This window comes from Gambusia affinis, linkage group LG03 (assembly GCF_019740435.1).
Source record: "Gambusia affinis linkage group LG03, SWU_Gaff_1.0, whole genome shotgun sequence".
Classification (NCBI taxonomy): domain Eukaryota; kingdom Metazoa; phylum Chordata; class Actinopteri; order Cyprinodontiformes; family Poeciliidae; genus Gambusia; species Gambusia affinis.
In genome coordinates this window covers 16,458,416-16,485,482 of record NC_057870.1, presented here as the reverse complement: position 1 = coordinate 16,485,482, position 27,067 = coordinate 16,458,416, and the positions used below count along the sequence as shown (strand labels likewise).

The window sequence follows — 27,067 nt, the reverse complement described above, 5'->3', positions numbered from 1 at the left end:
TTCAATAATCAGGTGAGTTTAATGGGCAATCAAACACGGTAACATCAGGATCGCTGTAACACCGGCTGTTGGTGCCATTAAACGTCTCCATTAAGTTTATCTTGTTTGCAGAAGAAAGCATGAAGTACTCTAAAATTTCCTGGTACAGGACGGTGGAAACTTAAACTGGACCTGAAGCAGCTTGGATTCGGAAGAGGTTTATGGCCACTGGAAGAAAAAAAAAAGTCTGAATTTTTCTCCAAATTCTGACTTTTTTTTCTTTCTCTTTTTTCTATTTTTCCCCCCAGAAATCTGACTTTTAATCTCAGAAGACTAAAGTCAGAATTTGGAGAAAAAGAGTCAGATTTTTTTTCACTGGCACTAATCCTCTGTAGACACTGTGGAGCTGAATGAGCGACTTGCTTCACAATCTTGTCAAAACGGATTTGTACTTGTTGCTTGTTCGTCTCTCTTCTGCCATTGACTTTTTTCTTCCACTCAACTTTTGATAAATATGCCTGGATACAACACTGTAAGCATCTTTGTGGCTTGCTTTCCTTTTTGAGTTGGACAATGATTGTCTGCTGAACAACTTTCAAGATTGTGTAGAAAATAATTTAATTTTGTATAAAAATAGTTTTTCATAGTTTCTGCACTTCCTGATTAACAAAATTTTGGGGTTTTAGCTTTGAGCCACGTTACCATTTACTTGAAATGTATCATTCTGTGCATCAACTAAATCTGATTTATCAAAATGCGGCTGTAATTCTCTTGAACATTATTTTTAACTTGGCAGAAAGAAAAGTTAAGTTGACATTGATTATTCTTGTTCCTCGTGTGATTTTTATTTACAAATGAGTTAAAATTTCAAGAGGGATGTCATTGTGGTGTGGTTTTGCATCGTCGATTTGGACCAGACTGACATTTTGGTAACTGAGCAACCAGGACATGATTGATGGAGAATCTCCCAGAGCTCCAGCCTCTTTGTCTAGAGAGGGCGTGGTTGGATGTTTGTAGCTGTTATGGGATGGATCTGTTTGATTAAAATGCTTAAATAAATAAGATCAGATCCCTCCTCCTCTTCCTTCTTCTTGTGCTACATTTGTGATAAACAAAGAGAGGAGATGCTAAGCCCCACCCCCTTTTTTAAATTATTATTTCAAAAGAAAGTGTACGTTTTGTCCCTTCCAGAAAGGAAGCCACTAAATCCTCTTGTCCTGCTTTAAAGTTCATGTATGTTACCGAGAAATTCATCAAGACACGAAACTAAATATTTATCCATCGCTACTTCCGGTGAGGATTACGCACAACCTTCTAGCGAGGATATTTCCATGGTGACAATCAACAGATATTGGAAATAGTCGGTGCCAACTTCCTCGACAGTATCCGCCCACTGTCACTCCTGATATCCGGGATTTTCCGGGCGCAGCTCAGATCACCTGCAGCCAGGGAGCGCACCAGCTACAGCGCGCTTTTCCTTACTTACAGAAAATAAAATAGAGGAGAAAAACCGGTTTTGTCTACTAAAAAACCCCTCCATCTTTAGATTTGCAAGTACTTTTTTAAAATATATATTTTATTGTCTAATTATGCAGGATAAAGGCGCGTTTTTCAGCCCCTTTTGCAGACCGCGGTGTCTGGCGGCAGCGGCTCCGGCTGGAAGAGCGAAACTAACTCATCCTGGAAAAGCAATTCTGGCAGGTGAGTTCATGGCGATCTGCCACGCAGAAGTGGTTGTTCAGTTGAATGCCAGAGGTTTTACATCTTAGAAAAAAGTTACAGTCGTAGAAACGGAGAGCACGGATTTTAGATACCTTGATTTAAGCCCGGCTCTGTTGAACAACTGAGTGTTTCAGTGTGAAAATCCTGGAAGGAATGTAATTTAACTTGGTTTAAAAAAGCGGCATAAAAACAAAGCAGAAAGTTATATTTCCATGACAAGTCACTAATATTTATGTGCTTTTCTTGAGGACCTTTCGGGGAAATAAAGACTTCACATACAGTTAAAAAAAACCCTTAAACTTTTACATTTTACACGTTACAACCACATTTAAGGAATCTAATAGGGATTTTAAACAATAAATCAACTTAAAGTAGCGTATATTTGTGATGTCAGAACTGTATTTTATTGTTTCTGTTATTTTAACTTTAGAGATATTTTGAGGCAAGTCTCAGGAAACTTGCTTCATACATGAAACAGCTGAATAAGAAGTGGAGTCAGATTAAATGGAAGGTGTCTGAATCTAGATTTTAAAGTCTTGCAACAGATTCTCACACTTGGGTCTGTACTTTGACTGGACCATTCTAACACATGAACACCATTGGATCTAAAGCTCTGGCTGCATGTTTAGGGTTGCAGGTGAACCTCCGCCCAGGTCTGATGCAGCAGTTACCACATGTTTATCCAGGATTATATTATTGCTCCATTCATCCCCTTTGCTCCGTTTCCCTGCCCCCTTTGGTGTAAAGCATTCCCACATCATGATTCGGCCACCACTGTGTTTCACCCTGGGATGATTTGTACCATGTGTAGCGTTTTGCACACGAGCCAAAACATTTCCATATAATCTGACCACTGCGTCTGCCAGTTTAACTCGCATGTGCAAAAACTGGAGGCATGTGGGCCAAATCTGGCCCGCCAGAAGTTTTTATGTGGTCCTCTCTAGAAATAGCACCTTCAAGATTATAGTTGTTTTCAAATATTATTTGATCAATATATCAGTTTTGTCTGTACAATTCCAGATTATATACAGATAATTAACTGTTTGTTAAGGGGTTAGCGATACTTTCTGCCACGTTTAAAGACATTTCTTGATCTTGGTGTGGGCCAAAATGAAAATAAGTTTACACTCCTGGTTCATGGGGGTTGATTTGGTAATTTCACAACTGAGCAGCTGGGTTGGATTAAATTGCAAACAAGTGGACTTTGTTGATTACTAGGTGAGATCTGAAAACAACTGGTTGCACTGGATGTTTCCAGTACAACCAGTATAAAAGTAAAGGGGATTGAATTCAAATGCATCCATATTTTCAGATTATTTGTAAATATAAATGGGACAACATCCATCCTTTGCTTTGCAGTGTTTTACATTTTTTATGTAACCTCAAATAAAATCCTGCCGTCTGAACAGCATTTATAAGAACTTACTAAATTCAAGACAATCAATTTACGCAAACAAAAAAAGAAAGAAGAAATCACAATTGTTCTCCAGCCTAAATTGAAGATGTTGCTCTTTGAAAAGGATTTTTAACTTGCAGCTCAGCTACTTTCGTCCCTCCTTCCTGTCCGGGTTCGGTTCGACCTGCAGGCGATTCTGTTCATCCTTCCTCCTGTGCAGGTTTACGTAACGCCATCAGAGCAGCAGAGTGGTGCAGCGATGTACAGGACATGATCGAATCAGACGTTGAATTTTTGTTTCTTAACTCTATGAATCAACAAAGATCCCTTTAACATCAATGCCAGGTGTTATTTCTCAGTTTTAATAAAAAGTTTCCTGTGTACTGCATTCACCCGAAACGTCTTTTTCCATTCAGCATGTTGGACTTTTTTTCAAATTTTGGCAAAAATCAAGCAGCCCATTAACATATTTTGTTATTTTCTACATGGATGTAGGCCTATTTTTCTGTGCAATAAATTTTCCCAGAAATTATTGCAACAAATGACAACATTATTGTTTTGAGACCATTTTCAAATACCATATTGATAATGGCTTTATTGTGAAAATGTTTCTTCTCAGAGGCCGATAAATTTAAATTAGTAAAGAACACTTAACACTTGAATCTGGAATGTTTTAATTATCCAAAAAACAAGAGATAAGATGGAAATAAAAACCACACAACAACCAAAACCATATATAAAATGGATTATAAAGTCTCTGTCAGCAAAAATACCCTTTAAAAAATATTAATAATCAGAATGGAAATTATCGAGCTCATTTTAATTTGTCATTCGACTAATTGCTTATTGCTACACTCTTAGTTGGATATATTGTTTCAGAATACATCTTTAAAACTTATAAATCATAGCAAAAATAGTTCTAACTACAATATTTATCAAAAAGTCACAAGAACTGGTTTTACAATCGAAGGTTTAATCAAATGGTATAAAAATAGCTCCAAGTATTTCAGCTAATGAAATAAATGAATTAAATCAGCTGTTATCACTCAGCGCTGCGCAGGTTATGTGTTTTGAGTCGTATCTGTAATGAATCAGTTCAGAGCCCTGTGCGCTCCTCCCCTGCTCCTGCTGCCGTCCGCCATGTGTGATGATGATGATGATGATGAGGCTGCAGCAGCTCCAGCTGATGAAGAACCTCTCCAAGGCGCCTCTTTATCAAGGCTTCATGCTGAGGTTGGCAGCGCTCTGCTGATTTCGACTCTGTGCTCTGCCAAACGCCACTTTCTCAATCTTTCATATTCCTGAATGAATTTCTTCTGATTGAAAACAAAAACAACTCATCTTGGCTCCAAACAGGACTCATCACACTCATTCTGAATTTACAACTCCTCTGAGACAATAATGTAAAAAATAATTATCATCAAAAGCTTGCATGCACGTAAAACTAAGAAAAATATGGAATATTTGAACCTGGCAGGTGAGTTCATGGCGATCTGGATAAGGTTCTTGCAACTAGAGAGCCTAAAATAACAAAAAACCAAAATAATTGAGTAAAACATCTTGTCTGCTAGTTTTCACACCATTTCTGTGACCAGAAATAATTCCAAACAGCCTCTAAGTATCAGCCTTATTTCAGCCAGCTTACCATCAGTGTGCAGAAATAGGCGGTAAGGAGATATTATTTCTTTTAGTTTTCTGTTTTTCAAACTGTTGCAAACTTGCTAAAGAAAATCTGCTGGACATACCGAAGCATCAGCAGGGCAATAAAACAATGTTTCAGGAGTTTAGCAACAGATAATTGATGATCCTGAAACCTGTTGGGTGAGTTTGTCTCCTGCAGGCAGCTGAGCAACGATAAATCAGGTTTCAGTAGGAAGCAACATGTAGCCTCGTCCAGTTGCACGTAATATTGTACAAACTCTGCATTTCTTATGTAGTTTTGAAAAGTAAAAGTTTGCTTTTGTCGGCGATAAGTTCTGGACAAATACAATAAAAGGAAAATGACTTGTGGAAATATGTTTAGACGTTATTTTTAAGGTTACCCAGCCTCGTCTGACAGCTCCAGTTATTTTACCTTTTTTATTTACTTGTTTGACGGGGCAAGTTTGGACCAGCAATTTCCTGATCAACTCACAGCTGCTACTGGAACGGCATGTGTTCTTGTCTTTCCGGTTTTTAATTGTGACTAAGAAAAATTGGCCTGCATGTCATTTCATATTCATGCTTCGGACAACAGGATTTAGTTTCTAGATACTCTTGGCTTTCAAAGTTGAGCATCTATTACTAAAATGCTTGCCAGAAATGACGGAAGGTTCTGTTCATGTTTTGTCTTTTCTCCATATTTTTGTGATTGTCTAATTGTTCTAAAAGATGAATAAATGTTTGGGCTCTAATGTTAAGAAGCTGCTGTTTGCAGCAGAATGGTCCCTCGTTGTCAGCTTTAAGGCTGAATAAGGCGAACTTGTCCATGCAGAGTCTTTCCACCGTCAGTCTGGCGCAGCCTGACTGACTGGTTGTGACCCGGTGGTGATCCCTGCTCCAGGAAGGTCGAGTCGGGCCGGCCTGTCAAGTTTCACAGCAGCAGCTTGTCTTCATACGGAGCCCGTCTGGTGACATGGGAGAAAAACAATAAGTAAATAGTGAGCATGACTCGGTAACTTGTGGGAACTAATTAATTATAAGAAGTCGTGGTCATGAGTTTTTTGTTTCAGTAGGAACGCTGCAACTGTTTCTTTGGAAAGATACAATTGTCTGGGAGTAAAAGTGTGTCACTGGGTTAGATATCATCCTCAGGAAAACTGACAGTTTATTTGACCAGAACAAAAATGTATTTTCCCAATCTAGTTCCCACCACGGGTGGTGTGTGTATTTGTTCTCAGCATTTCTCTGCAGACAAAACGAGCCACTTGTTCGTTCCCTGCAGCTCTGTGAAGACAAAGCAAGTGGAGATAGAAGGTCAGACCTTAATGGATTAAAGAAGCCACTCAGTTAATGGGTGGGAGGAGGGATCCTCCGTTTTTTTAAAGCTCTTTCTGCTTCTGTTGGTTTGTCTTGACATCCAGTGATGGTGGCTGAAGCTGAGGGAAGGGAAGAGAGAGTCTTTGTCCATAAGAAGCCTGAGGGATTCTAGTTGTAGCTTTTCACATGAAAGATTGCTGAGAGGAAGACTTTTAATTTTAAAACAAATTTCTGGAATATTTGATGCTTTTGTCATAGATCTCCCTCTCTTTCTCTCTCCGTCTCTGTAGCCTGAGGCCAGCCGGTCGGGTTTTCAGAGTGGCTGTCTCATCTCAGGCTCAGAGGACTCGTCAAACTCTGGCTTATTACCCGTTTCCCCACGTCACAGGCGGCTCAAACAGAGTCCACTCCCCCTGCGCCGTCCCTGCTGCTTGTTGAGCACCGGCACCGGGAGGCGAGCTAATAAATCACTGAGCTGTCTCCCATCCAAACCGCTTCGCCTCCTCCAGCCTGCCAGCTAGATGTTGGTCTGATGCACCTGCAGACATACAGTGCTGGTCACATTTAGTAGATAAAGCCTCGGCTGAACTTATATTTTATTGCAGTTGCTTAGGTTTGGATTGCAACATGCAGAAAATTCCCCATATAAGCTGAGTAGATTTATTTATTTTGGGAAAATCTCATGTATAGAAATGGTGTTTAAAAAATGACTGGTAGCAGAATCATTATTGTGCTGAAAACCCGGTGTCGACCCATTATTGGTTTTCCAGCAGAGGCCATTAGTTTTTTCTTTTCATTTTTTTTCTTCTTTATTCCAAGTATTTTAAATCATCCTCAGAGTTTTTCAGTATCAGGCCCACAGCATGACTGAACTTCCCGTACTTTCATCTGGCGATGCTCCGATCCACTTCTTTCACTCCCGATGCCGATGCAGATATCTGTGCTTTAGTTTCCACATCTGATATAGAACAAAATCCTGAATTGACTCGAAACGTTTCTTTTTTTAAAAAAAACATAAACATAAATGTAGTGAATTACAAAATCATTTGATAACAGTGCAGCTCTCTTAGACACTCCAATAGCTTCACAAGTTTGAAGCTACTGGAGTCCAAACATCTAAAAAAGTTTAGATGCTTTTGGATGTAAAAACATCTAAACTTTACTGAGTTCAGTCAGTGGAATTAGGAGTAGAACAGCCAAAGTAAAATAAATAATAAAGAAACTGAAAGTGACAGAAACAATAGTTGGGCTCAAACAAACTGCAATAAATCTTATTTTAAAAGGTTCAGAAAGTGCAATTAGGAATTCTAAATATATTGTAAAATAAATAACAAAGCAGGACGTTGCTCAAAGCACAAAGCATAGAATGAGACTAAATGGATCTGCATTTATCCATCGGGGACATTGTTACTCTTTTCAACATCAGGATCGATACAACTAAATAATATCAGATTGGTGCATCTCTACTTTTGTCCTCTATTTCAGATGAAACCCACCTGAAGTTTTAGAAAAACTTTGCTACCAAAGCAAATGGCTCCCGTTAAAGTTCTCGTAATGTCTAGAAAATGGCATCTTTACATTTGTGATGGTAGGAGGAAACAACTTTTAAATGGCACCCGAAGTTAGTGACACTACCACTGACTTTTATCCAACCATTAATTTTTCATTTTGACATTTCTTCAATAAAATAATAAATCACTTTGAGGCTTTTTACGTCTTATCCTCTCTACAAGGTGGACCAACAAATGTAGCATTCGCTGTAAATAAAGATAGATTTAAGTTTAATTGAAATAGGAGGTTTTAAAAAACAAGAAACATTTTATTTAATATTTTTTGATTTGTCACAGATGATGTGTGATAAAGATTTGACTTGATATTCCAACAATACTGTCATAAATCTGGAAAGTTTTAGAAACTCACTTCACCAGGATTAAATATTAAATTAACGTTGTGAAACTTAATGACTGATGGCAAATATATAAATATATAAATATTTGTTTTACCCTGAAACCTAAATAATCACAGAAGGGAATTCAATTTCGAGTTATTACCTTTCCCTGTTAAGAAAATAACACTTTAGATTTGAAAAATGGTTTCCATCAACAATCTTTTAAAGGTGACAAATCCTATTTTCTTAGTTGCCTGCAGCTCACAGTCCTGTGGGGGAAAACCTGCCTCTGTAGAAAAATGCCACATCCATCATTTTCCTCCTGTTGGACTGGGTTAGTTTGGGTAATTTAATCAAATTGATGAGTGTGGTGCTTTAGTGCTCCGACAAACTGGCTCTTTGTAGTAACGGAGATTTGATAGAAGCTTGTAAATGTTTTTTTTTGGGAGATAAAATTTTAATTTTATTTTACTGAGATCAGATGTGTGGTGAGTCTCATGTCTCATGAACACTGAGGTTAAAATAGCAAAGTAAGAGCTTTGTTTGTATCCTTCTTTCCAGGAAAAGTATCCTATCATGATTTATTTGCTTCAGTAAATATTGATAACAAAAATTTCAATCAAGATGAATAATATTTGTAACCAGACATCACCTTTCATGCAGAAGAGCCAAAAAAGAAACAATAGATGAGAGTAGACCTGCATAATTAACTTAATCCACAAATCACCTCTGCAGAAAAAAGGTAAATATTCCTATTATACTTTGTTTTACCGCAAATGTTGCTTTCTGGAACAACTAAATGTTCAGAAAGCAGTTTTTTTTTTAAATGGTTTGAAAGTAATGATAACAATTTTGGTTTTTAGGGTCTCTCAAGTTGGAGAAGCTACAGCGAGAGTGTTTTGGAGTAATTTGGAAAAACTTTTAATAATCCTATTACAAAATATAGTGATCGCCACATTCAGCAACAAAATCAAAAATTAAAAGAGGTAAAATAATACACAACGGCTCATAGATGAAACTTTGATGGAAGTCTGTGTGCAACCAGAACGTTCTGTGAGTTACCACTGACTTAACAAGGCGCATAAATACTGTTCATGTAAAACAACAGCGTTTCATTCCTTCCCTGTGCAAAGCCTTGCAGCAGTATCTCTAGTTGCACAGACGGTCTAAACAACCGGAGCTTTAGCTGTCCTCCTCTTGTAAATCAGCCCGTTTCCTCCATGCTGCAGGGCTGTAAGCAGTTTAAACAGTTTCCATGTAAAATTAATCAACATCCTGCCTGTAATTAGGCGTCAGCAGCTGAATTAGAGAGTGTTGTTCAGGACAGAGAAAGCCTGAAAGGCCAGGCCTCAGATGAATAATTCTTTTCATCTTTGCAGAAGGCAAACAGGAGACCTGATGTTTGAAGTGCATCATTCCTTTGGCTGCACTCTCAGATCCTTTGGACTGGAGATGCGGACATGACAACAAGTTTCCCTCCGACCTCCTCTGCTGTGTTCCTCCCTCTGGAGTATTTTATGAGATTAAAGATGATCAGGATTAATATTCAATTCTCCTGCAAAACTGACGCCTCGCATATCTGGAAACCTACAGACAGACCAGATTTTAGTCTTTTCTTTTCCTGTGAGTTTTGCAAAGTAAAACTTTTCTGTCATGCTGCACAGAAAAATGAATATTGAAGGATTTGGAGCTTGACTTCTGTTCGATGCTCGGTGGTCATTATATCCCGATGAAAAGGGAACGTTGATAGTGGGACAGATGTGTCCGAGGCTCATTAGTGATGTTCAGCATCAGGGAGGGCAGGATTTCATCGTGGATCCTCCCTGTCAGCTGGAAGCATGTTGGCTCAACTTTGCTTTGCTTTTCTCTCCTGCCTTTTAACTTGTCATATATTTGTTCATGTTTCTGTTGATGAGACTGTTTTGAATGGTGATTTAAAATGAAATAGCAGAAGTTTTGCTCCATTTTTGTAACATCCAACGATGAGTTCTTCCCTTCAGTCAACTCCTTCATGTCCGTTTAGCTAAATATTCCCTTTTATTTGATCTGATTTGATTTCTTTATTCTGAAACTTGTTTTTTAAAAACATAAAAACAAGCTGTCAGTAAGGTAGAAAAAACCTGCATAACCAAGAACAAAATAATTTATTTACCACAACTTTTTTGTTTGAAAACGAATAGGAAGAAATGAAAACTAATTTAATCATTCCCCTTATCTCAATTTAATTAAATATACTATTTACTGAGTCAATAATTATCAAAACCTTGCTATTAAAACCATGTCATAATATAAATGTTTCAATATTGTCTCAATATTTCTATGAGAAATGCTTTCTATTGGGAGATGAGTACTTTGAATAAATTATGATAAATATCTGTAAAAAAATAAAACGTGACACATATTCCAAGTTATTTAACTTTGGATTATTTTTCAGACTTTAAAATGCACCATGTTTAAAATTAATTGTGATTCTGATCATTGTTTTCTGTCCTCTATAACTGTTATTTGTTATGGATTATTAAATTTCTAATCATGTGAAACACTTTTAGGCGATGATGGTTGCTTTTATTCTGTGGTGTATAAATTAGTTTCATGTCTTGCCTTATTTATTGCAGTTACTTTATCACATTTCCTGATAGTAGACTATTGGTAAATTATTGAACCGTACTAATCACTTGTCCAGTTGGGTAAAATATGTCGCGCATGGATTTTTTGTACCTGGAAAATGTTGGTATGAACAAAACCAAAACTGCTTTAGTATGATTTTTCGTTTATTTTGTTTTAACTGGATTTTTTTAAATGCCTGCTGATGAAACCTTTCATTCCCCACTGATAAATTCTCACCACTAACAGGTTTTATTGCTTTTAAAAAAAACAACAAAACCAGAAAACCTACATTATTTATGCATCCAACTCTGCTGTTGCCAGTTTTCTGAACATGTTTTCATATGAGCTTTAATCCAGGGGAGAATTAATGGATTTGATTTTAAAATTAGAGGCTCTTTGCTCATGCATTAAAATATTTAATGTAGTTTTTCACATATGTTTGGTAGTGTCTGTCTGTAGCGTGAGCCCAGGCCCAGATGTGAAGGGTAGGGTTGTTGATTACATTTTTTCTGTCTGGTCAGAGAGTGACAGCATTACCTTCATACAGCCCAGCAGCTGCACCAGTGTGTGTCTTATTAATGCAAAATACATTAATCTGTATTTGATGTATTACAGATTACACAATCCACAGACTGAATATATACAAATATTCAGTCTGTGGATATTTTAGCTTTAAAAGTGTCTGTTAAAGCAGATTTTTCTGAGGTGCTGTAATATTTTTTGCCACCTCTGGATTTCTCCACATTCGAGTTGCAATTTCTTTCTTCTGTAATAGCAAGTGTCAAAGGTTTGTGTTGATGTATTGATTGTCAAGGCATTATGTTGGGAAACCTGCAAAACAGGAGAGGTGAGGGAAGATGCTGTTGAAGGAAAGAAAATAGAGAATTTATCAGGAGAGGGAAGCGAGTCTGCAGATAAAGATTAATAGCCATTTTTTCTGGTGTAACCTACGTTTGGCAGATACACTGGACTCATTAGGCTGTCACCTGTAAACATGAGTGTATATATGTGTGTGTGTGAGTGAATCTGTGCTGAATGCAGGCTGCAAAATGAACTGGAAGACAGACAAGCTGCATTACAGATGCTGCACATCTGATGAGGATTGATCATGTGTTTGTGTGTGTTGCCGCCTCAGAGTTGGTCCACTCATTTTATCCTGTCACTGCCACACTTTTCGGCCAAAGAAGATGACAAACAACAAAGATAGAGAGTGTTTGCCGTGTAGGAGAAAATGTTTGGGACGAGGAGACGTCACCAAAAACGATCTGTCAGAGTAGTCGGGGTTTTCTGTGTCAGTAGTGGAGATACATGAGTCAGCAGGTCATGAACCAACAACATGAACTCGGTTGTTGCCTCCGCTTTTAGAGTTAAGTTTGAAAAAAAAAATTCAAGGTTTGCAATATATGCTTGGATGCATAAATGTGAGAAATCCTGCAAGTCTTTCATTTTCTGCTGCATTCAAAGCTGAGACAAATTCAAAGTGATTTGTGAGCTCGAGAAAATATTCTGTCGTTGTAATCTTGTAGGGATTTCAGATTTTCATTCATAACACACAGTAGTCTGAGCTCTGATTGGTCCTGAATTTATTCTCACTCATTATTCTATCAGTCATGCAACCTGACACATTACGCCAGTATCTGTCCAGAATTTAAATAAAGGAATAAAAGACTGTGAGACACAGGATTAGTGCTTAGCTTGGAGTTAAATTTAAACTCACATTATAAGATATCAGTCATGATGTACCAAACTCCGGACTGATCAGGTTTACACATTAGTTCATTTAAATAAACAAAATATTATCGTTTTATCAACCTGAAAAAGTGTAACAGAAGTTGTAATGCATGATGTTCAAGAAGACAAAAAGTGTGTTTCTCTCTTAGTGTGCATTTTTATTCCTGAGTCATTGACTTAATGGAGGGTCTTGGCCTGGCTAATGGAGAAACTCCCCACTGGATGAGAGGATGATTTAATTAATACCAACCTTCTCTCTCCGTCCCTCCTTCCCATGTGACTCATCTCTACTGAGGCTGTTTTCCGACTGAACCTTGCTGCTGCTACACACATTTATTTTATTTTCTTATTCCTATTTTTTCCCAGCCATCCTTCTGGTAAATGACTTTCATATGACTTTCCTTCTTATTCTTTTGGTCCAGTTGAGCCACTGCAGGAGCAGATGATTTATCCTCGGCAACCTCATTACTCTTTCTCCCTCTGCAGCGGAGCTTTTAATGTTTATGGACTAAAAGCTATTTGTGGCGTCACTGTAATGATCCATGACGTAATTCATAGGGGGGGGCTGAGTGATGCTTGGTTAAGGTAGCATCCAACATGCCGGGAAAAAGATCCAGACAGAAAAATATTCATTCACAATTAAGCACCAGTTTGTGTTGGTCAATCCTATCAGATCCTGCTGCAATGTTTTCAGCTGGTTGTCAGGTAGTAAAATGTGAAAAAGTTAAATGGACGATAGTTTCTTTTTAAAGGCACAATCACACATTTTTGCTGGCCGATAAATTGGCCCAGTAATTATTGCAATAAATGAAAATATTGCTTTCCTTCAGATCATTTTCAAGTAATATATTGTCACCTTCACAAAAGTTATTTTTTAAAGATGATTTAGGACAAAAAAAATAGCTAAAAATGACTAATGGCATAATAGTGCAAGTTTACCCTCTTAAAGACCAATAAACTTTATTTTAACAGGTTAACCTGAAACCGGAAGATATTTTAAAGAAACAAAATAAAACATAGGAACAAAGAACAACAAACAAAACTGAAATAAAACCCACTGACAACTGAAACCATGATTAAAATGGATTATGATGTCCCTGTAAACAAAGTTGGCTTTCAAAAAATATTAATCATCAGAATTTAAATTATTGACATCATTTTAGTTTATTGTACGATAAATTGTATAATTGGCTATTAAACAATAAGCTTATGAACAATATATTAACATGACAGTAAGGAAAGAGCAACACTTTTATTTCCAGTTTTAGGCTAGTTGTTTGTTTTTTGTCCTCAGTGCAGTATTCACTCTGACTGTCTTTATTCCCAGGTGGAATCGCCGGTGGCATAGAGATCTGCATCACTTTCCCCACAGAGTATGTGAAAACGCAGCTACAGCTGGACGAGAAGGCCAACCCGCCAAAGTACAGAGGAATAGGTATCCACCCCGTCTTATTGCCTTTCTCTGGCACTTATTATCTAATTACCTGACATCTTCAGGTGCATCACCATTTCTGGAGCGCCGTCATCGGTCTTGTTTATGTGGCTGAAGAGCCCAGTGCTCACACGCACCCTCGTTATCGGTGCCTCGCGTCGCACAAAAACACAGCCAGGATCTGCTGGTGTCTGCTGGGACTCTGAGGACTGGAGACGATGCTAATTAGCACTTCAGACAGCTGTTGCTTTTCTTGCTTGTTGGTTTTATGAAGCCACACAGATTTCTGGGCTGGTGTCGAAAGAAAAAGTTTTGGTTTCATTGGATAAAAATAATTTGTGCTAACACTGACTTTCATGTGGTTGTTTTTAATTCACAATTTTAAAGGACAATAATCAGCTAAACCAATACTGAAAACTGCTGAGAACAATAATTATCCAGCAGAAAGGTTGCTACCTGGCAACAAGCAATAATCTGATCATAAAAACATCTCCTTGGATGCCAGGAGGCAAAATTAAAATGCAGGTCATAAAAATTTGATCCCTCAGTTTAGGAAATCAAATTTGCAGCAGAACTGATGTCTAAGAGCAAATTGATCTGTATTTTAATCTTGGAGCTGAGAGACATAGATTTAAGAAGGAAAACAGATTAACAAAATTGATGAGATTTTAGAGACACAAGATCATGGGTCTTCAGTGTGTCTCTGGTCCAACACTGAATTTGAAGACTCCTTCTGTAGAGTCAATGAAATTACATCAGAAATGTCTTTCAGATATTTTTGTCTTCGTTCATTGTCAGTATAGCACCACTGACAAAGTAGGTTTGATTTTATCTTTATGTTTCTTTGCTTCAAACTTGTAGACTCACCAAATTCTCCAAATTTACTCCATTCATCCATCCATCCATTTTCTTTACACCCTTCTTCCTAAAGCTGGGGTCTGGGAGGGTTCTTATCATTCATTCTCAAATGAGAGATGCCTTCCTATGGATTTTATAAATCTAAATCTGATGTAAGCAGCTTTACTAGCTTCCTGCAGTTGCTTTCTGTGCTACAGCTCAAGCTGGTTCCTATGAATAAGAACGATAAGTAGAAAGCTGCTTTCATTTCTTAATTTACTGAACGTCTGTCTCTCTCCAGGTGATTGTGTGAAGCAGACAGTGCAGAGCCACGGTGCAAAAGGACTTTACAGAGGACTCAGCTCACTGCTGTATGGATCCATACCCAAATCTGCAGTCAGGTGAGTGAAACAATGAAGAGTAACAACTATATTGAAAAGGCTAAAGCTTAATCAACTTTAAAAGAGTTTGCCTTACAAATTAGAGAATGCCTGTTGTTTAAAAGTCATTTTTTTTATTCAATTCTCAGGTCAGTAAAATCAGAAATGACTCTATTTGGTGTGTAAATCTGCTCTCTCTGTATAGTTTTTTCATGCATCGAATAAAATATCCCTTTCTTTTACTAATTGGACACAAAAGAACAAAACCTTTAACCTTCATTTCTTACTTTATGGACTTGTTTCAACATATAATCTCTATGTATCTTTACATGTTTTTTATTATTTAAATGAAATTGCATTAAAATTTGCATTTATAATACCACAATTATATATAAAAACCCTAAGATTAAATTCACAAGGTGAACATATGCTGATTAAAACCAAACCAGTTAACCTGTGATGGTTTCCCAGCTGAAACGTCTAACTCACGCAGTCCAATTATTCCAGCCCATTACCCACAAAGCTTGGCACAAATGCCACACTAGCGATCAGTATAAAGTAATTATGCTATTTTTTTCCCACCACTGACATTTATCTACAGACAAATGTGCATGTGTGCAAGCAGGGAAGCACACACACATACACACCCAGTCATGTTTTCATCACTTGTGGGGACTTCACATTGATTTCCATTAATTTCTAACCCTTACTATAATCCTAACCCAACCCTAACCATCACATACCTAACCCTTACCTTAACCTTTACCCTAAACCTAACCATCACAGAATTAAACCACTAACCCAAAAACAACAATTTCCCTCATGGGGACTAAGAAAATGTCCCCACAAGCAGCAATGGTCCCCATAACCCCACATTGTAAACAATAGGTTCCCATAAGGATCTGAAAACCTGGTACACACACACACACACACACACACACACACATACGTCACAAACCAAAGCCGGCTGGTTTTGTTGTTGCTTTTTTGTTTCATTTTTTCACTCGGTTCCTCTCATTCTTTCACTGTTTGTGTGTGTGTGTGTGTGTGTGTGTGTGTGTGTGTGTGTGTGTGTGTGTGTGTGTGTGTGTGTGTGTGTGCTGGAGGGCAAAGTGTGTCTGTATGATAGAGAGACAGGCCCAGTCAGGCGAAGCAAAGATGCCATTCAAACTAAGACAGGGTCTCAATGGGGCTATAGAGATTGAGACTCTGGTGTGTTTGTGTGTATTAGCAGGGAGGGTGTGTGTGCTTTTGGGTGTGTGTATATTCACATGTGTCTGTCAGCTTTCAGCATCATTTACTGAGAGAGCTGGGGTTCTGTTTTTGTCAACTTGAAGGAAAATGTTCTCTTAGGAAACAAATCAAGTTGGATATCCATTGTTTTTCCGTCCATCCAGTTTCTTCTTCTTTGTAGAACAGCACCCGCTCTGATCCAGGCAGATAAAGTAGAGGGGCCATATTATGTAAAAAAGTTAATTAATTTTAATAATAATAATTTTAAAAAATGCATCAATTGAGCTGTTTTTACTTTTCTACTATTCCATTTATTGCATTTTCATAAAATTAGATGTAGGTAAAGACTTGCGCAAGAAAGTAGGAAATTTAGGTGTAAAGTTTCACATCTAGCATGACAAAAACAAACAGAACTAAGCTCTTATTAGCTTTGATTTATTTAACAATTAAACCTCTTTGTGGAGGACAAATATAATCAGATCAAAGAGGAAATAAACACTAAAACTCCAGGAAAAACTATTTGATATACATTTTTAAAATTGTAGAAATGTAATATAAAGGATATAAATATGAAATACTAACAATAAACATTATTTATGAGTTTTTCAGGTTTTAATTTCATCCATTCAGATTACATTGCTCTATATAGTTATGGGATCGAAATACTTAGAAACAAAACTGGTACAGTACAAAATTTGCAGATTTATTCAATCAAACATGCGTCAAAATGTGTCCTCCAACATTTCTTCAAGAAATATTTTAGTCGACAGACAACCGGACTAATTTCATAGAGTGCATGCAGCAACTTTTAAAAAGTACTGTTTTATGAAACAACACAATGAATTCTGCTCAAAAATATTTAATTTGAACAGGACATAAAAATGAACATTTGCCTTAAAAACACAAGAGTGAAGCCAATGTAACACACTTCCATCTCAGGATACAAAATCATGCAGCTAAGCATTCTGGGAAATGCTCAGCTGCATTTCCCAGCTAAAGACTCCTGTCTTTTTCTTCTTTTGTTTTTTTTAAGTGCTAACCTTAAAACTCAGAGTCAACTGGAGGATTCTTACCTTAACCATTGGATGTTTGACAAAATGAATAAAAAACTTAGGTTAAAAATCTAAAACTCGCTACATTTGTTTCACTTGAAGAGTATAAGATGGTAGACACAACTAGAAACGGCTCAAATGTTTTACAGTGCAGGCAAAGCATTTGATTAATTGACAACATTGGCAGTTTTCCTTTAACCACAGCTTGATCTGACTTTCTATTTTTATCTTATTCTCCTATCCTCCTCTGTATCACTCCCTTTGCCTCCCCAACTCTCCTCCTCCATCCCATTAGCTGATTAGCTCGGTATCATCATGGAAGATTGCCAGGGAGGTACAAGATAGACGTCCAATCGAGCCACTTTCTTTTTCCTCCTATTAACCCCCCGTTCATATCCATACTCTTCTTTCATTCGTGGCTCAGTCCCTCCACTGCAATGTTTTCATCCTTCACCTTCTCTTCTCACACAGGAAGTGACCTTGTAGGAAGTCCCTTTAATGAAGATTGGGCAGCTCTGTCTCTGCTGTGGGCTGACTCATCTCTGACTGCGGGTGTCGGCCAAAAGATGTGTCATATTTTAACCATAAAGTGAAGTCCACATGTTAAACAGCAGAGCAGAGTAAATTGGGAGAAGAGCAGGCCTCGCACCGACATAATTCTCCCTGGCAGCCTTTAACGAACAGCGTTTGATTCACAGAGGTAGTTAATAAGGGCTCTGCAAGCTTTTTGTGGACTATTCATTTTTGCTCAATGTATTCCAATGCTAAGAAACTGTTTATATTTATTCATTAGTGTGAGTAAAGAGAGAAGTTCTGACGGTAGAAAACCTGCCTCTCAAGCCGTCTGAATCCGTGACGAACAGATGTGGAGCCGTAATGAGCGGAGAAACCTACTGCAGCAGAAAGGCAGATTGAGAATGAAATTGGCCTTACATGAGCCCAGCAAATAAGAGAAATTCATTTTCCTGGAGCAAAGATGATGGCAGGTGAAGGGTCCAAGCAGACAGAGGAAAACATTACATTTACTAAGACCCGGCCTGCCACTCCCCTTTCAGGAAGCCTACCAGGCAGCGTCCTGCTGTCACCACAATTCAATTTCCATCTATAAATAACCTTTCTCGCAAACGGACTCGCTGGCACAACGTTCACTGATTGCATAGATGCAGGAACCTCACCTTTCTGTAGGGAACGGCCTCAGTGGCAGCTGCTGCTGGTTGCTCGCTGTTTGCAGAACTGCTGTGGTTTATTGGGGCGTCTTTAATGAAGACACAGCAGCCAGCACAATAAAGCAAAACCCTTCAACACGTTTTTCACTTTCAGCATATTGTCATCTATAGAAATATGAGTGGGAACCAAGGTGTTGGGCCAGTGTAGCTCCTGGTGTGCAGTGATGCCCAAAGAATCCCCCCGGTCATTATGGGAGACAAACAGTTGTAACCATGGCGACATCTGCAGGAACACTGGAAGAAAGCCAGCATTGAAAGTGGTCATAAAAGTACGATAGGGAAAGTTTAAATTAAATCGATGGGCCAGAGGCATGCCAAAAAGCAGATGCAGTTTTGAGGCCACGGAATGTTTTACACATAAATATGGAGAATCTCTTGGTGAAGCAGTTTACGTCTAGCTAGATGAAAAATGTGTTGGTGTTTTCTATTTTCTTTTGTTTTATTCAACTACTGAAAAGTCAGACTGGCCACCAGCTTTTAATTTGAAAACCTTCAGGTCTCCTGCATGGAGTAGGACTAAATTCAACACATAGTCTGACAAAACTAATAAGACTGACTTATTTCTGTTTATATTTTTGTAATAGTTATATGCGTCGGTGACATTATTATTTAAAACTAGACAGCCAAATCAGATTTCTGATGTATTGCTAACCTAGATTTATGCTGAGCACTATGTCCAAAAAGCTACGTCCTTCAGCTCATATTGTGGTAAGAGTAACAGAGATTAACCTGAAGTGATGTAAGCAGATGATATTGTGCAGTGCTGAGCCGCATAAATCCTTCCTCTCTATTTTATGATACCCAGACCATCTTTGTCTTGATAATTTCTCTATTTGCTCATCCTGATTTACATGCAACAGTGAAGAGTTAAAATGTTTCATCTCAACTCTTTCTCTCTGATTCCCACGGCTTGTTACAGCTCGGAAACTTTATTTTACATGAAAAAAGAAAATAACAAAAACTAACTTAATCGTCACTGTGTCTTCAGAGAAGGACGTGAGATTCTGAGATCAAGGCTTTGTGATGGACACTCCAATACACAGACTTTTTTGACCTAAAACAGGAAAAATTATACCAGATACTTACAGAAAATGTTTGCGTCTCTGTTGTTTGCATGTGACTTGATACATGCAGTTACAGTCTTCAATCAGCCTAAATCAGTCGAAGTGGAAATCTGTCTTTCAGTGGCTGAACTGATTGAAAAAAGCTAATTTTGGGAGCAAAGATTGTAACGCGCTGCTCTTTGCAAATAAGGTGACAGTCTTAAAAAGTGTTTTCTACAAGCAAAGTTTGACAGTGACTAAGCAGAAATGAAATTGTCATCATTAAGTGGCTGAAACAAACTTTTCGTTTATTTATTTGGATCCCAGTTATTTCCAGTTCCCTTTATCTATGCTTCACATATTCTACATAAACAAATATATGTTTAATAACATTCATAGATCACTTTACAAATTCAAAATAAAAGTAAGTATAAATATAAACAAATACAAAATAAAGGACATAGATAAAAAAAATAAACTATACTTTTATGAAGAACATTCTAAGGACATTCACTGTACAGAAAAACATACACAATCAATATAACGCAATATAAAATAAAAAGAATCATTCAGTGTAGTTGTTTTTCTTGTAAATATCTATATTTTAAAGTAAATCATCTTAAAATAATCTGTGTGAATCTACCGTCATCGTGTACAGCCTCTTTCTGGAATCGAAGGAAAAGCAGGACTTCATTTTGCCGGTGAGCTTCTAATTTAACATTTTATGCTCACTGCTGTTTCTCTGTCAGGTTCGGCATCTTTGAGTTCCTCAGTAACCGGGCCAAGGATGAGAACGGCCGACTGGACAGCACCCGTGGCCTGCTCTGTGGGCTCGGCGCGGGCGTCATGGAGGCCGTGCTGGTGGTCTGTCCCATGGAAACCGTTAAGGTATTAATTAGAAACTGGTTTATGGTTTATTGACTGAACTGATTTGTTTGCTGAAGACGTCTAGTAATTGGTTACATGAAAAGTCTGTGTACTGTGTGAGATTTTACTCGGTAAATCTGTTGGAAGGCAACAAAAGAATATCAAAAGTCTTTAATTCTCCTGAACTCAAATTTTACTGAAAAGTTTTTATGGTGTCCTTGTCTGTGAAATAGACAAAACATTCATTCAGCTTTCACATCCTCAAGTTTTCTCTGTAAACTAATATTTTCTGTCCTGTGGGTCCCCTCTGTTATCTCCCAAGGTTAAATTCATTCATGACCAGACGTCGGCCAAACCCCAGTACAAGGGCTTCTTCCACGGAGTGAGAGAGATCGTCAGGTCACAAGGTAAAAAAAAAAAGTGTTGAATATTTGTGACTCACCTGCCCTCTGCTGGACACTCAGAGTATAGCAGCTGAATAATCGCTGTTGACGTTACCTGTGTTGTTGACTTTGATTAACTGAGGACAGCTGAGCGATGTTGACCTCTGTCTTTCTTTCTGAACAGGACTAAGAGGGACATATCAGGGTTTGACCGCGACGGTCCTCAAACAAGGCTCCAACCAGGCTATTCGCTTCTTTGTAATGACGTCTTTAAAGAACTGGTACAAAGGTCAGTTAATCACTGTTTGTGTGTTTGATTTCATTTGTAAAGGTAACATCTGCAGAAGGAATTCGACTCCTTGCAAAAGTACTAACACACTTAAGTTTCTTCATTGTGATTTATTGGGATTTTATGTGAGAGGCCAACACATAAAGTGGAGGAACAATTATAAATAGTTTTCAAAGGTTTGAAATACAGTCCATGTCCACATTTATGTACTCAGCCACCTTCACTGTAATCTGTGAAGATAAAACTTTAGTAAGCAAACAGCATCATGAAGACCAAGGAACACGGCAGGTAGGCCAACTGTAAGGTTGTGGAAAAATCTAGAGCGGGTTTAAGTTATAAAATAATATCCACAGGAGAACCGAGGAAATCTCTAAAACCTGCAGGATGTTGGCCTTTGAGGACCGACTGAACGCCACCAGTTTAAATTAATTCATATTTAGCTGCTAGACGTTCAAACCTGAATCCAGTTGACGAATTTGAGACTTGGTGGTCTTCATTAAACCTGACTGAGTTTGTTTCTAAATGTGCAAAACCGAAGCTGTAATAATAGCAAGAGCATTTTTGCTGTAATTACAGCGAATATTACAAAATATTTATTTAGTGGCAGAACACAAATGCACACCACACTTTAAAGATTTTTGATTTGAAAGGATTTGTAATCTTTGTATCATTTTTTTCTTTCACATCACATAAAATTATACCTAAATACATTAACATTTGTGGTTTTAATGTGACAAAAAATTGGAATTTCATGCGGTATGGATATATTAAATTCATCAAATGTGTTTGTGTTCATTTAAAGCTTAAGTACTACATAAACATCACAGCTCAGAATCTTCTGTCTGTGTAATGTCTGGATAATAGACTGAATGATACCTCACTTTTTCTGCAACTAGGTGATGACCAAAACAAAACCATTAATCCCATCATTACTGGGGCGTTCGGGGCGATAGCAGGGGCAGCCAGTGTATTTGGAAACACGCCCTTAGACGTCATCAAGACAAGGATGCAGGTACACAGTGGGGAGAGGATCTCTGCTTTTTGCTTCTGCTTCAATTTAGATTTGGAAAACTGTTACAAATCGTGCTTATTCGATGTAATCCTGCTGTCGTCTTTGAAGGGCCTGGAAGCTCATAAATATAAAAGCACGCTGGACTGCGCTTTGAAGATCCTCAAATATGAAGGCCTGGCAGCGTGAGTAATCAGTCATCTGTTGGTTTGATAACGTTTGTTATGCTTACTTTTTGCTTTTGGCACTCAAACTCACTGGACCATGGCAAACCATTACATGTGGATTTATCATACGTTTACAGTATATCAAAGCCCAAATGTACCTGACCATCCAATGGAGTTTATTTCAAGAGGTTGTACATGTCACAATGAAATTGTGCAAAACAAAATAATTTCAAAACAAAGCAACATCGTTCTAACAATTCTGCGCTTTGGAGCTTATTTTGTCTTTACCACTATTTATTGTTTATTAGCTCTTAACCCAATACTGACCTCATAATGTGACTGCTCTGCTAGGTTTCAAGCTACAGTTTAGCTTAACATCTCCTTTAAAGCATCTCTGGTTTATTTGTGTGAGGAAAATAAAAATCTTCCAAATCTTTTGTCTTTTTGCAGCATATTCTCACACTGATTTCATTTTATTTTAGAATAAATTCTACATTTATTCAGCAGTAAAAAAAAAATAGTTGAAAATGTGGTATTAGTGCAGCTCCTGTTACAGGCAAGTGAAAGTTTAATACAATGGAAGGAAGACCCAGTGCTTTCATTTCAGCACAGTCACCGTGGAATATTGCTAAATATGGAAAAAGATACCTAAGGCTTATTATAGTAGAAATGTGTTCACATCTTAATGATAAAGAGTGGCAAAAATAAAAAGATCCAAAGTCAGTGAAAATAAGTCACTTTCTTCTGCTCACTTGTCTTAAACATTATCAAATCTAGTTCACAATTTGTATCAGTAGTTAACACTTCGTTAGCCAGTAACAGGTCATTGTCAAATGTAATTATTCTGAAATCCAGGCTGGAAACGGCTCCTCTTTTAACCCGATTGAACAAATATTCTGAGCTTCCATTTTTATATTCTTTCCACCATCACAAAGACGCCATTAACACAAAGGGCTCCTTTGTGCAAAGGGCCCCTGTTCATGTGCCCAGGTTGCCCTTATGGTGACCCTGGCTGGGTTCTGGTTAGCAGTTTTGTTTTTTTACCTCATTTGTTTTCTAGGTTTGGTTTCTACAACAGCATAAAAACCACTACTGGCTTTATTTTACAATTAATTGCACAACAAAAACACAAAATATTACCAAGTATGTTTGGTCCAGTTTCTAGTGCGAGGATCTCAGTTCACTTTAAATGAGGCAAAGCAAACCTAGAAGTTCAGTAAAATCTAGGAGCTTGTTTTATATCAACAGTTCTTTAATATTAATAAAAAAAGTACTAGTTCCACTGGCAGATTATTTCACTATTTCAATCTGTAGAGACTCACACAGAGAAAAAGCAGCAGTTAGAAAGTTTTATTGACCCAAAGTTCTTTGGCACTCGGGCAGAAGACGTGCGTGCTGAGAATCGCCTTGAGCTTGGACGATCGGCTTGGGGAGAAGCTCAGGGTGGTCTTCCTCCACCTGGACACTGGTGGTGGAGTCTGGAGAGGAAGGAGCCTGGAGGGAGCCTGGAATGAGGGTGGAGACGGGGAGGAGGTGGGTGGAAGTGCGGCTGAAGCAGGTGGATCCTTTTGAAGGAGCTCTCATGTGGTGATTGGCTGGAGAGGAGCAACAATCTGGTGCTGGTTGGCTGAGGCGGAGGCGTGGTAATTAAAGATGCTGGAAGATTCTCACAGCTTGAATTTACACCTGTAGGCTACATAACAGAAAAAACATTCTTGTCATAATTGGAAAAAATTCTGTCAGTGGAACAATGAATTTTTAAAATAAATATTAAGGAATTATTGGCTTAAACCAAAGTCCTAAATTTTTCTGAAAAGTTACCTACAAGCTGATTTTGTCTTATTTCAAGTGTACTTTAACTTCAGATCTAAAGTGAAATGTGTGTTTTCTAAATATTCTAGATTAGCATCAACAAAACCATTGAGATTAAGATTAATGTAAGTGGATAAAAAGTGTGATTTTGCTTCTTTCTGCCCTTTTCTGCCCATAGCTTTTACAAAGGGACAGTTCCCCGGCTTGGCCGTGTGTGTCTGGACGTAGCCATTGTGTTCATCATCTATGAGGAGGTTGTGAAGGTCCTGAATACTGTCTGGAAGACAGACTGAGCTGCTGGTTGTGCAGGAATGCTGGCACAGATCTAGGTTTGCCAGATCTCCTCTGTATCATGAAACCAGCTGTAAACAGACTGGGGTGAATGGCTGCATGTAGATCTGTGTTGTATGCTGACCTCTAAGTCAAAATGCAGATAAACAGAGACTCTGGAGTGAAGAAAAGCCAGAATGGATGCTTACATCTGAACAGCTGGAGGTGAAGCAGAGCTTTTATACTTCACACTGAGACTCCTTCCTCACAAAGTAAAGAAAAAGAGTCTTTTATAGTTTAGAAGGATTACAAAATTAATTAAATCACTGTGAAAAAGGTGTGTTTTTGGCATTAAGGTTTATTTTTAACAGCATTTTTAATGCATTTGCTTCATTTTTGTCATAATCCAATCATAATGTTTCTGTCCAAATTTATTTCAATGATGTTTACTACAATAATTTTGGTGTCATTGATGTGTTTTTGTCTCTTCTGCAGTTGGTTGAAGTTTACATTCATTCATACACACACACACACACATCCACACACACACACACACACACACGCACACACGCACACACCTACACACACACACACACACACACACACACACACCTACACACACACACCCACACATAGACCTTTAATTAATGTAATTTTACACTTAGAGTATGGCAGTTATTTTTATACAGTATAGCATAAAATATGTTATCTCTTCAGACTTTACTATATGTTACTTCTGTGCCAAAAATCAAATGAAGGTTTATTCAGAGTAAAAAAGAATATATGACTCGTATAATAACAATTATATGAGTCATATATTTCAGATAAAATATTAAAGTTGATCTTTTTATTTAATATTAAAAGTAAATGTGTTTATAAAGAGCTGAATGTTAAATTTAATCAAGACCATTTGCTGTTAAAAAGTGCCAAATGTGTTAAATGTGTCATGCATTATTTTATTATCAAATACTGTATGACATTATTTTACCTGTTGGGTTTCACTGTGAATTACCTGAATTATCCCAATCCAGTAATGTTTTAAAATAGTCATCATACTGGAGTCTGCAGTAGTTACAGCGCCCTAAACCATCCGAATTATGGCAACACAGGAAAAGATATGAAGAAAATCATCAAATTATTTATCTTTTGTCTCAGAATATATGAATGCATAATCTCATATGACATTTTAAAAAAAATAATGCAACCCTTATACTCTTGCTAAGTGTTTATTTGATTTATGTTTTACTTTTAAAATCTGATTTAAAAAACTTTCTAGTCTGGAATTATTATTTATATTTTTCTGAGGTGTAAATGTAGTGTGACATAGAGACCCATTTGTCTTAGTCACTCTTGAAAATTGGAAAAACAATTAAACTTTATATTAGGCAGTAAGATTAAGAATCAAGCCATAATTATTACTTTTTAAATAATTTATTACTAGATTTTAAAAAAACAAACAACTGTGACAGAGAGTACTGGTGAAAACTTTTACGTTTCTTTTAGGCTTTTTCTCAACATTTTTACTGAGTCGATGAGTCGATCCAATAGTAGTCGATGCTGAGTTTTTTTGTTATTGTTTCAGACGGATATTAACTCCATTTCTTTTAAATTGACATTTATTTAACCAGATTAAAACCCATTTAGATCAAGACCTCTTTCAAGTCATAAAAGACAAGACAAGTCAACAGAAATAACAAAAAGTAGACATTAGAAACATATAAAATGCAAACAATTTGACAATTAAATAAAAAAATAAGCTCCTCACATCAGTGTCACAAGATAAATCCAAAGGGGTTTACGGAAAAAAACTAACCATATTCCTTAGAAACTTCCACTTATAGTCTCACCTTTTTACATTTCTGCAGAAGAATCATAAGAAGAGATTGTTTTGATTGTTTTGATGAAAAGTTTGATTTATTTAAATCCTGCTCAGTTTAATGCAGATGTTCATTCAGGTTCTACTTCTCACTCATGTGCCTTTATGCTGATGTGTTTAATGGTGAAAGCTTTATCTGAGGTATCCGTCAGTGATTTTATGTTTAACTTGGTCTTAAAGCTGAGGTGTCTGTGGTTCGTTTTACTTGTGATGTGCAAACAATCCTAACTGGTGTAACTGTAATGATTGTAGTAAAATTAAAGCCTACTGTCATTATTTATGAAAGTAAATCTTTATTTTCCTGACTTTCCTGGCAAAGCAGTTGTATTCTGCGTAGCCAAATGTTGTCTGAAACAAAACGTGATTCTGAGACTATATCGGTGTGTACCAGAAGTTGTATGTGTGTTTAGGCTGTGAGGGTGACTAAAATGACGTTTGTGCAATAAATGTTGCCCCCTTATTTTTTTGTCAGTACTTAATGTCTGCACTTAAATCCGGCATTGTATGAGGATTTGTGTTTTTAATCTTCCTTCAGAAGCTTGTGTGTTGTCTTGTGCTTTTGGTTTCTGCAGATTTTGATGAGAAATGGGAGTGTGAGGGAATACCAAAGGAGGATGCTATTCATTCCAGTTTGGACAGTCATTTCTGGAGTGAATGAACTGTTCATCTATGTTTGTCTCACACATACTTTACACATTGTTTGACTAAAATCTGAGGAGAAACTTAACAATTTCTCAGAGAAAATTGGGAAAAATAAAAAATAATCTGTGTTGTCCCTTAGTACAGACATTCAGCTGTAAGACAAAATATACAAACAGAATTAATAAAAGAGATTGTACACTATGGACAAATTCATAAGAAAAAAAAAATTAAAGGTGCAAGTGAGTAGTATTACTGAAAACATTTACAA

The 27,067-nt window shown here is 37.3% G+C and overlaps 1 protein-coding gene across 2 annotated transcripts; it reads left to right on the top strand.

Annotated features, from left to right (window-relative positions):
* The first annotated feature begins 1,416 nt into the window (after nucleotides 1–1,416).
* Nucleotides 1,417–26,929, top strand: si:dkey-178e17.1 (tricarboxylate transport protein B, mitochondrial). Of its 2 annotated transcripts, none has more exons than XM_044108245.1 (9): nucleotides 1,417–1,680; nucleotides 13,609–13,716; nucleotides 14,852–14,951; nucleotides 20,234–20,372; nucleotides 20,674–20,758; nucleotides 20,919–21,023; nucleotides 21,920–22,035; nucleotides 22,144–22,217; nucleotides 24,190–26,929. In XM_044108245.1, exons 1-9 carry the CDS (start codon nucleotides 1,569–1,571, stop codon nucleotides 24,302–24,304), a joined length of 954 nt encoding a protein of 317 aa, XP_043964180.1. In that variant the 5' UTR covers nucleotides 1,417–1,568; the 3' UTR covers nucleotides 24,305–26,929. The 2 variants fall into 2 exon arrangements, with proteins under 2 accessions (XP_043964180.1, XP_043964189.1); XM_044108254.1 differs by lacking the exon at nucleotides 24,190–26,929 and adding an exon at nucleotides 23,583–23,669 and having other exon boundaries at nucleotides 1,434–1,680.
* Nucleotides 26,930–27,067: the final 138 nt, after the last annotated feature.

Excerpts from the sequence above, each read along its gene's own strand:
- si:dkey-178e17.1 (XM_044108245.1), top strand. The coding sequence starts at position 1,569 with ATGCAGGATAAAGGCGCGTTTTTCAGCCCCTTTTGCAGACCGCGGTGT. Across the intron at positions 1,681-13,608 it reads TGGAAAAGCAATTCTGGCAG|GTGGAATCGCCGGTGGCATA; the intron begins GTGAGTTCATGG and ends CTTTATTCCCAG. Across the intron at positions 13,717-14,851 it reads GCCAAAGTACAGAGGAATAG|GTGATTGTGTGAAGCAGACA; the intron begins GTATCCACCCCG and ends GTCTCTCTCCAG.